At 43.8% G+C, this 12,336-nt stretch overlaps 1 protein-coding gene across 1 annotated transcript in view; it reads left to right on the top strand.

Moving 5' to 3' along the window:
• The window catches only part of LOC126158041 (esterase E4-like), a 142,926-nt gene that overhangs the window by 61,334 nt on the left and 69,256 nt on the right, over positions 1–12,336 (top strand). Inside the window, exon 7 of the mRNA XM_049916416.1 lies at positions 7,429–7,661. Coding sequence (XP_049772373.1) covers positions 7,429–7,661 — 233 coding nt within the window. The remainder of the gene's footprint in view (positions 1–7,428; positions 7,662–12,336) is intronic.

The raw sequence follows: 12,336 nt of genomic DNA, 5'->3' as shown, positions 1-12,336 counted from the left end.
GGCACCATCTGGTGCTAATCCAGTCTAAAGGTCGACAAAATACTGGGGGAGGTCACGCAATATATCACGTTGGGATGACCACTCACGTCCATCTAAAACACGAATGACAGTGAGACACGTCCTCTGAAATAGCATTCGAAGCCAAATTAGATGATACAGAGACGTGAAGTCATCCTGGAGAATCGAACATAGCTGGGAAAGCAAAGGAAGACTAATTCTAGTCTTTTGAGTTCCAGGAATTTCACCATCACGCGGTGAACTTCCTCAACTTTTAAAGGAACGCCTGGATCACTGTATAAAGGGTACGAAGGACAGCATAATGAAATTCACGAGTCCTCCTCATTTCATCCGCTTTACCAGTGCTAAAATGCATGAGTGCAAGTGCGAAGCCGAGGTTTGGGAAAAGGCAACCCGTCACTCCACAACTGAGGAACAACGTTCTTGGGAACGGCTTGTCCGCACCCGCACGGCAGCGGTCATACGTAGGACCAGATCCAGATGGAGCATTAAGAAATATGAAGGCGAGATCTAAAAAATGACGCCCCATACCCGACCGTCATCCAGCGTTTCGAAGTCCGTCAACGGAATACCATTCCCATAAAGCCATGCCAGTAGAACTTTGCGGTGCAACATTAAAAAACATATAATACTTAGGGAGACAAAAAACATCAAATAATACTTCTTGCCAACACAGAACATTAGCTTGGGAATCATAAATAAACTATCGTAACGCAGCAAGCCGTAATGAGGAGCTTATCCTATTAACAAAAAAAAAAGTATGTGAAAACTTATGGGACTTAACTTCTAAGGTCATCAGTCCCTAAGCTTACACACTACTTAACCTAAATTATCCTAAGGACAAACACACACACCCATGCCCGAGGGAGGACTCGAACCTCCGACGGGACCGGCTGCACAGTCCATGACTGCAGCGCCCCAGACCGCTCGGCTAATCCCGCGCGGCTATCCTATTAACATTTAGGTAGTTAACACGTGTAAGCCATGACAGTACAACTAGGAAAGAATTTACGCATCACGTCCTTCTCTCCACAACGCCGGCACACGGTGGAGACGAAGGCACAGGACCTGAATTCTCCCCACCGGAAGATGCAGAGTCCATGCTTTGTTTGTTTCGCCACGACGCTACACTCTCAGGTTGCAAACGTTGTTCCACATTGTTCCGCGACAACATAGCGACTGCAAAATCTTCAACATCTGAGTCCTCCAGTGTTTAAATTGTGCCATCTGTGCCGGCGTCTTAACGGCAGCAGAACTGCATCTGAATGTCCCGATAACGGCGGAAAGTCACGTGGAGTGGGGCACAATGTCTCCCCAACGTCCTCTAAAGTTGTAGAAATACTAGCAGCAGACTGCGAAGACACTAATTCAGGTAATGTCAAAGGACGACGTTTTACATAGGGCGACTTTAAGACCGTAAAACGTCGCAGACAATTGTATCTGAGATGGCCAGTTTCATTACAAAAGAAACAGGTTCCTTCTTGCCTTGCATACGTAAAATAAATCTGGTAACCACAAAGCCAGCCGGAGTGGCCGATCGGTTCTAGGCGCTACAGTCTGGAACTGCGCGACCTCTACGGTCGCAGGTTCGAATCCTGCCTCGGGCATGGATGTGTTTGGTGTCCTTAGGTTAGTTTGGTTTAAGTAGTTCTAAGTTCTAGAGGACTGATGACCTCAGAAATTAAGTCCCATAGTGCTCAGAGCCATTTGAACTATTTTGGTAACCACAAGCATTCGGACGTGAGGAAATATTCTTCTGAACACACATTTCTACGGTTTGGATATCAATGTAATACTGAAAGCGATGTTGAGCAGTCCAGCGTTTCCGCCTGTTACGCCGAACAGCTCCATGAGGAAGCAAAGTCGCCTTAAGAAATGGATCGTTCACTTCGGGTGGAACTCTAACCGGAATATTCTCGATAGCCGCATTTGCAAGAAGGACTGGACTAACGTAACCATCACGATGTGTAAACATCAACTCAGAACCATCCGAGAGAGAAACCTGTCTACTTGCAAGGGATCTTGGAACTTCATAAAAATGCATAAAAATGAGACTCAAAACAAGCAAAACAACCTGACTGGATGTATTTCGAATCATATCACCCAGTTTCTAGAGAGCCCGGTTGAACTAGACGCGTACTCTAGTCAAAACTGAAACGAATGGTACTCCGACGATGAACACTCTTGGGAGACTCGACGTACACCTTGACACGGGCAAAGTACGCCGCCGGCAGAGAACAAACCAACAAAAATCTCCACTACGCAAGAACGATGTGACACCGGCCGCTACGTACACAAGACTCAGTACACACAAGTTCGACAAACGCGGCGCCGCTGTATTAGCTATGGAAGTGGACATACTATGGATGGCACTGTGACACGAGTCGGTCGGAGGTTGGTAAGGCCAGTGTGGTGCACTTGACTCTGATGATGATGTTTGGTTTGTGGGGCGCTCAACTGCGTGGTTATCAGCGCCCGTACAATTTCCCAACCTTTTCTCAGTCCAATTTCGCCACTTTCCTGGATGATGATGAAATGATGAGGACAACACAAACACCCAGTCATCTCGAGGCAGGTGAAAATCCCTGACCCCGCCGGGATTCGAACCAGGGACCCCGTGCTCGGGAAGCGAGAACGCTACCGCGAGACCACGAGCGGCGGACGCACTTGACTCTGTCGACCACCTTTCACGGCTATGCAGAGGGGACGCGACGTCCGTTAGTCAAACACATGTGGTGAGTGGTGTAACTAGGTATTAGGTTCACTAATTCACTTCAGTATCACGACCTTCCCCCCGCCCTCTCCTCTCCCCTCACTTCCACCGCTATCTCCCCATTTTTTATTTAATCTTAATCGTTGCTCGGCCTTTTATTCATTTATTGAGATCAACACAACTTAAGTAGGCTGTTTAGGTTTTTATGTTGGTAACGCCACGTAGCACTCTGTATGAAAATCACTGGCTGTGCTGTGTGCAGTCTATGGCTTGTTGGCATTGTTGTAATATTCGCTATTGTAGTGTTGGGCAGTTGGATGTGAACAGCACGTAGCGTTGCGCAGTTGGAGGTGAGCCACCACCAGTGGTGGATGTGGGGAGAGATGTGGCGGAGTTTTGAGAGCGGATGATCTGGACGTGTGTCCATCAGAGACAGTAAATTTGTAAGACTGGATGTCATGAATTGATATATATATTATGACTTTTGAACACTATTAAGGTAAATACATTGTTTGTTCTCTATCAAAATCTTTAATTTCCTAACTATGCCTATCAGTAGTTAGTGATTTCAGTAGTTAGAATCTTTTATTTAGCTGGCAGTATTGGCGCTCGCTGTATTGCAGTAGTTCGAGTAACGAAGATTTTTGTGAGGTAAGTGATTCATGAAAGGTATAGGTTATTGTTAGTCAGGGCCATTCTTTTGTAGGGATTACTGAAAGTCAGATTGCGTTGTGCTAAAAATATTGTGTGTCAGTTTATTGATGATCTGAATAAGTAAAGAGAGAAATGTCTGTGCACGTTCAGTTTTGCTCAGCTGTTTGAAAAGCAAATAACGTAAGGGGTTTACCAGCACAGAAATTCATAAATTTTTCTAAGGGGAGGTTTCAAACTTTACAATTCAGTAAAAGGTATGCTTGTTACGTTTCTTCGTTTTTATGATACAATTCAAAAGATGAAAGCGCAGGGGACAAATTCGTATATCTCCCAACAACACCACGGTTCCTATTTCGTTGTTTCATTTCCGACTAATTGAAACCCGTAACAAACAAAACAACAAACGGAAGATGTACTCGTTAGAGTTTTGCTGCGTTTAGTCACTTGGCTAAACCAGAGGGGCGTCATTTACTAGCCGGAAACAAGATTCCATACCAGTGTCTAGCCACAAAATTCGGGAGCCATAAACGGCATGTCTTGTAGTAACACGGACCCCTTTTGCTTATGAAACAATGATAAAGACTATAATTTATCGCCTTACGAACGTGTGCAGTCCCACTGCAACCATAACTTCAACTGACAGTTCGTTAAATTCGTAAACATCTTCAGAAAAGAATGGAAAATTCTTTTCTATAGCCACTTTTGCAAATTATCGTAATTCAGTTATCGATTTTGTTCGTCGCGCAGACAACCAGCAATACTGTTTAAGTGGATATTCAACTATACCGACGAATCGTTGGTTTGTGTGCTATCAGTTATACTTGAAATTCATATTTTCCGACATTAATAGACAATAGGATTATTTTCAAGGTAACAGAAGTATAGAATTATTAACGACAAATAGTTTGTGTCTCTTTCCCGTACGTGAAACACAAAACATCCTTTTGTAAATACTCGTCGTAAAACCAAAGACGTGCTTCTGACTTCTGGCACTTTTCGACATTAAACAACTTTTCATGTGCCCCTGCCATTTGGTTTAGTAGTAACGTCGAAAATAATCTTCTTCTTGGCTATATATGGTAAGATCATGAATCAGTTATTATTAATTAGGAGGGTTGTCCAGAAAGTAAGTTCCGATCGGTCTCGAAATGGAAACCACAGTGAAAACCAGAAACGTTTTATTTGCAACAGTTAGGTACACCTTCCACCTACTTCTCTACATAGTCGCCGCTCCAACTTCGAGTGTTGTCGTAGTGTTGTATCAACTGTCCAATAACCTCGTCATAGAAAGCAGCCGCCTATGCTTTCGGGCAGTTATCTGCACTGGTCTGGAGCTCGTTGTCTGTGGAAAAATTTTGTCTTCATAGCCAGCGGTTCTTATGAGCAGAGATGAGACTCAGGGGGAGCCAATTACGGACTGTATTGTGGATGGTCAAACACTTTTCACTGGAAACGCTGCACAAGCGTCTTCATTGCCCCTGCAGTGTGCAGCCGATAATTGGCATAAAGAAGGGACTGCTCGACATTTGTGTTATGTGGGCTGCATGACACAGGCGAAATCTCTAACCAGGCCCTCATACTTGGAGGGAGACGCTATTCCCTACGCATCTTTGCGTGCTCATTGTTCACGCAAAACTGAAGAGAGCGACGCGACACGATTGACGGGCATACTAGAGACTCTGACCAACACATCTGTGCAAAGCTTTACCGGATTTTCCCAGTCGTTTCCATTTCGCGACTGATCGGAACTTACTTTCAGGACAACCCTCGTATTTTTCATAAACAGTGAAACTGAATTTTCACCAGCGATATTCAAACATAGGAGACGTAATAAAGTGTTGACTCATTCCACACCAATGAACTTCTCTCTAGAATTGCCAAGAAGTGATTGGATACATTTAAAAAAAAGCCTATTTCTGTATACTGATTCGTTTATTTCATTCCAAGATCATAATCTTCGAAGGAAATGTGGTATAACTTCAAGTCTGGATATTATATTCCGTGTGCCACACAAAGTAAAATATTCAGCTCTCGCAAGTTTTGCGCGACGTAAATTTAACTAGTGAAATGGCTAAAAAATTTGTAGTTAGCGATAAACTAGATTAATTATACAGCGTGGCCCAGCTGCCTCTACCTATGGGTCTTACGCAACCCGCAACGCCTTCAAATACCACGCTCAAATTTTTATACTCTGTCGCTCGCTACGCGCAAACTGTTAGTCCGACAGAAAAAAATTAACAGAACCTTTTTGTAGGAAATTTTGTACTGGTTTACGTATTCGCTAGAGGCCATAGTAAAACGTACAAAAGTGACTTCAGACACGTTTTCATTGAATGACTCCAAAATCATGGCCTCCAGTGGAAGCGTACCCCAGTAAAAGTTTTAATTATACTAAATTTCTTACAAAAATGTCCTGTTAATTTTTTTCTGTCAAACTAATATTTTGCATGTACGAGGGTCACTCCAAAACAAATGCACACTATTTTTGTAAAAATACAGTTTTCATTCTGCATGTGTGAAAGTTTTACAGTGTGTAGGTACATCCTTCCCGCTTGTTTTCAAACTTAGTTCAACCTGTTACCGTGAATGGCGCCGTCACAGCATGTCTTCAAGATGGCTGCTACACTTGACGTTCGTCAGAAGCAACGTGCTGTCATAGTATTCCTGTTCTGTAAAAACGAGACAGTGGGAAACATCCACAAGAGGTTGTAAAAGGTGTGTGGAGATGCTGCCGTCGATCGGAGTACAGTTAGTCGGTGGGCAAGCAGGTTACTTGATGATAGCGGGCACGGCAATATTGGGGATTGTCCAGGCAGCGGCAGGCCTCGTACTGCACACACTCCAGACAATGTGCAGAGAGATAACGAATTGGTAACTGCTTACAGACACATCACAGTGAACGAATAGTCACGCTACGTCGGGATAGGGGAAGGAAGTGTTTGCAGAATACTGAAAGTGTTGGCGTTAAAAAAGGTTTGTGCCAGGTGGGTTCCCAGGATGTTGACAGTGGTTCACAAAGAAACAAGAAAAACGGTATCCAGCGAACTTTTGGACCAGTACGAGAATGGTGGAGATGAATGTCTTGAAAGAATTGCGACAGGTTATGAAACATGGCTCCATCATTTTTCACCAGAGACGAAGAGGCAATCAATGGAGTGGCATCATGCAAATTCACCCAAGAAAATAAATTCAAAACCACACCTTCTGCTGGAAAAGTTACGGGTATCGTGTTTTTCGATTCCGAAGGAGTCATGCTTGTGGACATCGTGAAAAGTGGAACCACCGTAAATTCTGATACATATGTGACGACAATTTAGAAACTTCTAGCTCCACTGAGTCGTGTTCGACAACATCGGCAAAAGCAGGATGTTTTGCTGTTGCGCTTCAATGCACGGCCACATGTCAGTCAAAAAACCGTGGAAGCGATCACAAAACTCGGATGGAGAACACTGAATCACCCGCCTTACAGTCGTGACCTGGCTCCATGTGACTATCATCTCTTGAGGGAACCTGAAAGACTCTCTTCGTGGAACAAGGTTTGAAGGTGATGGCTCCCTTGTGCACGCTTCCAACCAGTGGCTGCAACAGGTTGGTCCAGAACCAGGCGCAGGTTCCAGGATGGCGTAAGGCAGTTGAGAAGGATGTTAATTATGTGGAGAAATGAAAATATTGTTCCTAAAGAATGTATCTACATACTGTAAAACTTTGAAACATATAGAATGAAAGATGGATTTAAAAAAAAAAAGTAATGTGCATTTCTTTTGGAGTGACCCTTTTACCAAATGAGAGAATATAAAAATCTCACGTATGGTTTTTGAAGGCGTTGCGGGTTGCAGAAAACTTACAGGTAGGTGCAGTTGAATCACCCTGTATGCAGTACTATATATCGTGTCGGCGGGAAAGTTATTTGCGATAGTACACCGCTTTTGTATCAGTATAATATTCAAATGAGACTAGCCTTGGGATAACTTCTGGCCATATATGCTCTTAGTTTATATTCAAAGGTACATTTGAGCTGACAACGGCTCTCCTCTTGTTCACAGGAGCCGGTTGAGCCGATGCTGCCGGTGCTGGCGGCCTGCGTGGAGGCGGAGGCGGAGGCGCGCGTGGGCGCCTTCCTGCCCGACGCGCCGTCGCGGCTGCTGGCGGCGGGCCGCGTGCACCGCGTGCCACTGCTGGCAGGGCTCACGGACGGGGAGGCCAACTTCTTCCTGCTCAGTGAGTCGCGCTCGCGCTGGCCGAGTAACCAATATGTCACGAGTTTACAACATTCTAGGTACTTTCAGTGCGGACGGTCCGTGTCTTCCGAATACATGTGGAACTCAGCGAGTGCTACGAGCAATGAGGCTAATGGAAGAGGTTGTTACTTGCGCGTGAAAGGATGAGGACTTGGGTCGGTCGGGAAGAGTGTCCAGATTGCCGAGGTGGTTATTAAGGCAACCGTTCTAGAGGAGCGGGACATCCGGATTCGAATCCCAGTCCGGCACAAATTTTCACCCTTCGCCCCTGATACATTTCAATGCCTGTTGGCAGCTGAAGTCCTGATTTCTTGTAACATAATTGAAGAGCTGACATGGAAAAGGATGTAAGTGCCAAAAAGTAAATTTTTCAGGAGTTAAAAGAATGAACTGGGACTTCAGAAATGCTTTATTTCTAGTAATTTTTAGGTAGAATCAATTTAGTTGTGTGTTTTGAACAATACTCACTATAGATATTAACAAGATGTATTAAAGTCATTGTTATACACAACAATAAAAAGTTATGAAGAGCAGATGTCCTTGTAGAACTGTTGATATTTTGGATCTAGGTAATCCAACATAGCCAATAATCTTTTTTCTTGGCATCGCTGATGCTTATCACATGTGTCTCATTGTTGAAGGCGTGCATGTTCACTAATTCCCCATATTTTCCCTTCTTTAAAATAGTATAATGCTCCCATGCTTCCATTTTGTTGAAGGTTTTTTTTGTTTTAATTTGTGGTAAATCTGTCACAGACACTTTGATCCCCTATTTGTTAGTAATCTGTAATGCTGTTGTGTTTATAAACTCATCACAGGCACGGGAGACATCAAAGAAATCAGATTTTGCCATTGGCACCTCCTGAAATGGGTTGTGTAACCGCACCGATCTCACTACACTCTGAAGTTCTTCTGGTACCATGGCCTTGCAAAAGTGTTTTCGTTTTTCAATAACTTCAGAGTCTCGGTCACAAGGTGTATAAGAATGTCCAGAGACCAGAAACTTCAGTTCAATGGAATCATAGTATCCTCTCACTACTAGATACATTAGAACCAGCAACACCATCTTGTTCTTATTCTGACCAGCGCAGTTGTCACACCATATTTCCTGCTGGCGCTTAGGTGTCAATCGATTGTCCAGAACCTTTAAAAGACATTACGCAATAGCGTTGCCTCCAAGGCCTCCAATTCCTTCATGCCCACATACACATGACTGCAGAATTTCCCCACATGAATACACAAGTTGTAATTCGACAGCTGGCGCATATAAGACAAGTTACTATGTGTTAAAGTGGGCGTGAACATAACGTGTTGCATATCGATAGCTACAGTCGCTACGGTGCTCGAAGTATATTGACTAGATTTAACGGAAGCATGGAGAAGTCTTACAGCTTTCTCAGCTTTCTTGAGGTGAAGCTCTTTCGCAGAAATTTCAGCGAATCTGGACGCTCCACTACTGGCGTTTATTTCACAGCTGCACTTGTCGCAGGTACGCCAGGTATCTGTTCCCGGCCGTCTAAAACGCAGATTGGGAAATTCTCTCTTGAAGACTCTGCGATAAAATCGACCATCAATATGTGTCTCCTTGAATGCATGATAAAGCCGATTAATGTTTAAGTTAGGACTGAGGTAATCCTTTGCTGACTTCTGCTTTGAATAATGGCTTTCCTCTGTTGGAAATGATCGTACATGATATTTTATGTTATGTATGTCAGTGACATTATATTTTTGCTTGTGTGATACGGCGGAAGTTCCTCGGGCATCCGTGAACACTATATCTCCTTTCTTTAAGCGTTCCAAGAGAAGTTGGTTTTTCTTTTTCGATATTCCGAACACAGCTAAGAAGGTACTGTTACAGACCCGTACGGCACCTTGCCGTGATGGAATAGTGTACGTAGCTGACACTTGAGTCTGCTGGATCTTCATAGCTCCCATGGCGTTTTCTTGTAATGTTCGTCAGTTGAATTCGACTCATTAAATACTTGCTTTGTGCATATTTTGTTAAATGAGAGAAATTCTCATACAGCTTCTGGATGTCGCTCTTGATCAATGATTGACATGCATATCGGCATTTACAGGAAGCCTGGATAGAATGAACACAGCGGAATCAGCAACAATATTGAAGGAGTTTAATGCAAACAATGTGCTGATTATGTTGTTATATTTAACAAAGAACTGATTGAAACATACCTTATCTGGAGGTTTATACTCTTCCTTCACTTTTGGGATGTTCTTTGACATCTTAGCTCTTTCTTCAGTAAGCGTCAAAACACACTTAAATGAGTAGTGAATATAAACCAACACTCAGACTTCACTAAGTGTAGCACTGACTCTTACTGAATGCCGGACGGGGTGGCCGAGCGGTTCTAGGCGCTACAGTCTGGAACCGCGCGACCGCTACGGTCGCAGGTTCGAATCCTGCCTCGGGCATGGATGTGTGTGATGTCCTTGGGTTAGTTAGGTTTAAATAGTTCTAAGTTCTAGGGGACTGATGACCTTAGAAGTTTAGAGCCCATTTTTCTTACTGAATACTAAATGGCACATGCGTCCTTTTCTACGCCACTAATAGTAGAGTTACATCAGATGCCATCTAGCGGCGTCAGTGGGAACTACAAGCAGACGCTTTGGACATAGCTCTCTCTCCAGGCCACTGGCGATGGCACATAGGACATTTTCAATCCAAAATTGGAATAACGACCGATTTGGCACTTACGCCCTTTTCCATGTCAGCTCTTCAATTAGTTTACGGCCACTGTGCAACGAGTGGTTTCTGTTCTGTTGGACATGTTTAACAGGAGACACACCACATGTCAATAAACATTCGCGGCTGTAGTAGTCAGCGTCGTACTTCAAACGGGACTCTTGGAGGCGAAGAACATAAACGGTGTTTCTCACAAACCCCTACGAATGCATCACATGCCGGCAGACCAGTCAACCTTAATGCATCACATGCCGGCAGACCAGTCAACCTTGGAGACCATACTCCATTGAGACGAATTCGTCGTCGGGACAGCTGACTGCTTAAAATGTTCTTACACGCAAGTGCCAAGTGTGTGGTACTCCATCCTGCTTAAAAATGAAATTTTCATCCTTTTCCCGCAATTAGAGAAAAAACCTCCTATATATCCAACCACGTGTTTCCTATAATCGTCTTTTCCGCAAAATATATCGGGTCGTTAATCTTATCTCTGAAAACGATACAAAACACATGAAGCTCTGTAGAGTTTCTTGTGCTCGATTACATACGTTGCTGCTGGGCTCCTCATATTCTTACGTTGTCACGATTCACTTTTCCACTTGAATGGAACTTACCCTCTGCACTGAACACTGAACATGAGAGGAAATGATATCTTCACTCTTCATGCCCAGAATTAACTGACAAAATCCTAAGAATTGTTGTTCATCATCGTCGTGAAGGACTAGTAGAAATTTAATCCTGTATAGATCAAAAACAAACACCGCCGCTAAACACGGCACACAGGCAAGAGGAAAGGCTAAAATTTGCTGGCACCACGTGTAGACTTTTTGTGACTTCGTGCAAAACTCTATGCAAAGCGCTGTACGCCTTAGATCAGCTCACGGGACTGACCCATGGTTCTCCCTTACATAAACAACCAGTGTCTTGAAACTGTTAATGCCATCCTCGAATGCACTGAGCTGTAGGGGGTACAATACATATTCTTGACGAAAACTGGAAGAAGATTGCACCTGTTGAAACGGAGGACTCTAATCGCCTGTTGTTGATGTGTCATCGAGATCTCGAGTGGACGCTCGTTGGTTAACGAAAGAACTAGCAATCGAGTTACCTGCGCCAGCAAGCCCCCTACCGCCAACCTCACGAACCGATAACTTACAACGGGCTTCGAGGTAAACTTTCAGTTTAGTAGCGCAAGTTACAACTGACCGCATGTTGCTATCTTAGTTCACATAGATTATCTTGCGAAATAGGAGGAATATTTTTGAAACATATACAACATTTCCCGATTCGCTACTGAAATGAGATCCTTAATCGAAAACAATACTGATTTCCATTAATTAGTGAAAAATACTAAAACCAGTACTACCATGCAAAAATATAATGCTTTTAGTTGGATTTTTTAATATGTTGTAGTTGTGTCGACTGTGCCACTATTCCGTTTGTCGACACATCTGTTACAACGACCGACTGTTGCCGAAACAAACCACCAGTCCTCTATTGTTGGCGACACTATTCGTTGATAAGTGGCAATGTCTATTAACAACTAGGCCAGTATAGTGTCGGAGACAACTATACAAATAAATCGCCAAAGGACAACAACTGCGTTTCTTAGAACACTCAAATGCATCGTAGAACTACGGCACAGCTGAACAAAGACAGCTCTTTCCGGAACATGTAACTTCCAGTAGCTAAGTCGTCAACCTGACATGCAGTACAAGTCTGATAGTTTATCTAGTTTCTCTTATAAGTATGCATCCATCGAGTTACATTCCGAGATGACTTTCTATATGACCACTCTGCTAGCGACAAAACCGCTCAATGACGACTGCAATAAAGGATACTCACTGGCTTCTTAGTCTAGCATGCAATCACGGACTCGTAGTGCCGCGAACTCACTGTGAACTCGCTGTCTTTTAAATTTCTATACCGGAGGGAACCACGGAGTGGAAGGGGAGCTTGATACCCCTGTACCAGCGGCTCGGGTCAGACACGGAAGGAGTTCGTGGCACACCTCC

This window comes from Schistocerca cancellata, chromosome 2 (genome assembly GCF_023864275.1).
Source record: "Schistocerca cancellata isolate TAMUIC-IGC-003103 chromosome 2, iqSchCanc2.1, whole genome shotgun sequence".
In the NCBI taxonomy this organism is placed as follows: Eukaryota; Metazoa; Arthropoda; class Insecta; order Orthoptera; family Acrididae; genus Schistocerca; species Schistocerca cancellata.
The sequence above is the reverse complement of the archived record's forward strand: the minus strand, read 5'-3'. Positions and strand labels throughout refer to the sequence as shown.